This window comes from Triticum aestivum, chromosome 7D (assembly GCF_018294505.1).
Source record: "Triticum aestivum cultivar Chinese Spring chromosome 7D, IWGSC CS RefSeq v2.1, whole genome shotgun sequence".
In the NCBI taxonomy this organism is placed as follows: Eukaryota; Viridiplantae; Streptophyta; class Magnoliopsida; order Poales; family Poaceae; genus Triticum; species Triticum aestivum.
Genome location: NC_057814.1, coordinates 149,426,250 through 149,429,317, shown reverse-complemented (window position 1 = coordinate 149,429,317; position 3,068 = coordinate 149,426,250). Strand labels below are relative to the sequence as shown.

Sequence of the window (3,068 nt, the reverse complement as noted above, 5' to 3'; positions counted from 1 at the left end):
TACTTAATGCTAACCAGTAACCACCGATAAGATAGCACCAGGTTTGAGTTGTTTGTTTCATTTAGCCCTAAGCATTTGTACCTATAGAAAGAAGATTTCCCCCCGTACCCTTCTATGTGATAGCATATAGTTCAATTTCTAAAATTACAATGTTCTTTCTACTGCATAAAAAAAATACAATGTTCTACAGTTCATATGAACTGTTTAAGAAGGTCTAATTAGTACTGAAGCAAAACTCAAGTAATATTTATCCTATCATCTACTGCGATAGAAAGAATGACAAGATTGGAACTAAAAAGTCAATGCTAACTTTACTTTGAGCATTCTTGTAAGTGCAGTTTCAGGAATATGAAGGTAGCTTCAAACAGATACAAGAACACAAGCAAAGCAGCATGCACCAGAAATCACATGATCCCTAAGCTATCACAAATTGGCGCAATACAGTAAGGTGGCATGACTACTACGGAAAACTTATCTCCCCATGAGATTAACCAATTCCAATTAAAACGTGAATATGAAAATTAGACTAGAATAATTATATGTAAGAAATTAATGGCGTAGCACTAATAAGAAGAGAAATATTAGCTAGTATCACAGTACAGAGTCACATCACAAGTTCAATTTATCCCCGGTGCCACCTCTCTTCATCCATGGAAGGCTCCCCGCTTCTGAACAATCATCTGAGCTGGCCGGTAACTTGCCCTTCAGATTAGACCACTGCCAAATCTTCGACATGGAGAAGCTCTCCCCTTTGTTCCATGCGCAAATTTTCTTTCCTTCCATAATGTCGGCATTCACACAACTTATACCCGGAGGTCTTGATCTCATCGCACCATTTCTTGTTCGGCCCGGCTGGAGAGCCACCTGAAGCTCAGAAGTCCCAAGAACATACTGGTAGGTGCCCATAGAGAAGCATTTCCTTGCATCCAAACTGCTGCTGCTGCTCTCTCCTTCCTCCCTCCTCAGCACAGCAGAATCGCCGTGTCCGCCTTCAACAGCACCCTGGGTGCCCACGTTCTTGAACTTGCCGAGCCTCACCGGGAACACTCTTTTCTCGGCGACCGGCGTCTGCAACCCCTCCGAGGACTTCTGCGCGGGCAATCCGAAACCATCCTCGCAGCACTCCGACAGCCGCCCTTCCTCCAACCCCTCATCGAAATCGAACATCGGGTTGTTCTCGGCTGTCAGCCCTGGGGCGAAGAGCACCCCGCGGCAGAGCGGGCACGTCGAGTTGGACAGCAGCCATGTGTCGATGCAATTCAGGTGGAAGGCGTGCCCGCAGAGCGGCAGAAGCCGGAGCCTGTCCTCGGCATCGAATTCGCACAGGCACACGGCGCAGTCGAAGGGCTCCTTGTCGCCGCCGCCGCCGCCCACGACGATCTCCCGGTAGGAGAAGACGGGCAGCGCGTCGATGAAGGCCTGGTCCAGGCCAGAGTCGTGAAGGTGGAACAGCTGCTGCAGCTGGCGCTGCAGCGCCGCGTCGGCCTCCCCGGGCCCCTGCGCCGCGGCGGCAGCCGACCCGCCTCGGCGGCGGTGCTGCTTCTTCATGAGCAGCCGCACGAGGAGGTGGAGCAGGCCGGAGATGAAGAACACCACCGCGAGGATGACGATGATGAAGAGCACCGCGGGGCTAATCTTGCCGCCTCCCCCGCCGGAGGAACCCTGTTGCGCCTGCGGCAGCGGCGCGGGCGGCGGCGGTGCAGCAGCGGCAGCGGGGTATGAGTACGGGAGTTCGTCCCTGGCGACGAAGGCGCCATGGAGGCGGCGCGCCACCGGGTACGGGTACGCGGCCGCCGCCGCCGCCGCGGGGGATCCGGGCGAGGACGAGACCGCTTCAGCCATGTCTCCTAGAGGCTCCGCCACCCCCACATCTCATCTGATCCGACAGGCCAGAGATGCGATCTTTCGCGAGGAACCGGCAGCAATCCCGGCCGAAAAGGAGCGCAAAAGCGGAGGCGGGCGGCACCTAAAAGCGGCGGGCTGGTGCAGCCCGGGCGGAAGCGTCCAAGGCGCTAGGGACCAAGAACCCCCCGGAGGCTTCCTCCGGTCGGAGGGCGGGCAGGTGGACACGCCGGGGATGGGGAGGAGGCGGAGGATTGCGGTGGGAATCCTTCGGTGGCTGTGTGGGGAGGAGGGGAGTGGAGGGGAGTGGTGGGAGCGCACGAGCTGGGGCGGGGGAAAGGCGAAAGCGACGGCGGTGGCGAGCGGTGGCGTCGGCCCTGGGCTGGGAGGGGCTCGGTGGAGTATATTTTTGTGGTGGTGCGGTCGCTTTCAGCCGCAACGATCGTTGGAAGTCGCGGTCGCGTGGGCGCACCCCCGGTTGCGAGGACAGTAGAGGCGACGCGCTGCGGTGCGATGGGCCCGTGCCCTGCCGGCCAGTGCAGGTGGGGGCCGTGGCAGCTTGCTGGCCTGTCCGGTGTTTGAAATGGCTATGCCACTGCTGCTGCTCTTGGCCCGGGCCAGGGCCAGGGCCGGCGTGCCACACGAGCACCGTGTAAATAGAAAGAAATCTCTACTATTAACTCAAAATCAAATCATATTTTACCAAAATCTCGCCTCAATCAGAACTTCCTTTCTTTCCCCTAAGCATACTCAAATCAAATCAAGTCTTACCAAAATTTCACCTAAATCAAAACTTTTCTTTCTTTCCCTATCGATACTGAAATCAAATCAAATCTTACCAAAATATAGAATATGATGCGTGTAAGATTTATGTCGGACACAATTGGTATTGGACCGCTAGAATATGTATGCCCCCGTTGCAACGCACGGACAATTAGCTGGTCAAATTAAAAGCTAAGCTTCGTGTATGCTATTCCATGACCTTCTTTTCCATCTCCAACTCGAGTAGTTCGGCCCAATCCACGTAGGTCATCCAAGCATGGAATTGTTTCCACGTGGTTCACAATTTCGCTGTTTGGTTTGGGCCAAGGTGGGGGAAATCCCGGCCCAAACCACGTCCATCCGCTCCATTTTATTAGGCCCAGAAGAATCGACCCCCTTCATGGAACAAATCCACGGGATGAGAGTGCAAGAAACCTAGTGGAGACGAGGCGAAGGTGGCTATG

At 54.8% G+C, this 3,068-nt stretch overlaps 1 protein-coding gene across 1 annotated transcript; it reads right to left on the bottom strand.

Annotated features, from left to right (window-relative positions):
• Positions 1–461: 461 nt before the first annotated feature.
• On the bottom strand, positions 462–2,274 carry LOC123165371 (RING-H2 finger protein ATL46). Its single transcript, XM_044583003.1, has one exon. It carries the CDS (start codon positions 1,840–1,842, stop codon positions 610–612), a length of 1,233 nt encoding a protein of 410 aa, XP_044438938.1. The 5' UTR covers positions 1,843–2,274; the 3' UTR covers positions 462–609.
• Between the last annotated feature and the right edge of the window lie 794 nt (positions 2,275–3,068).

Bases quoted from the DNA above. Each gene is read 5' to 3' on its own strand.
- LOC123165371 (XM_044583003.1), bottom strand. From the start codon at position 1,842: ATGGCTGAAGCGGTCTCGTCCTCGCCCGGATCCCCCGCGGCGGCGGCG.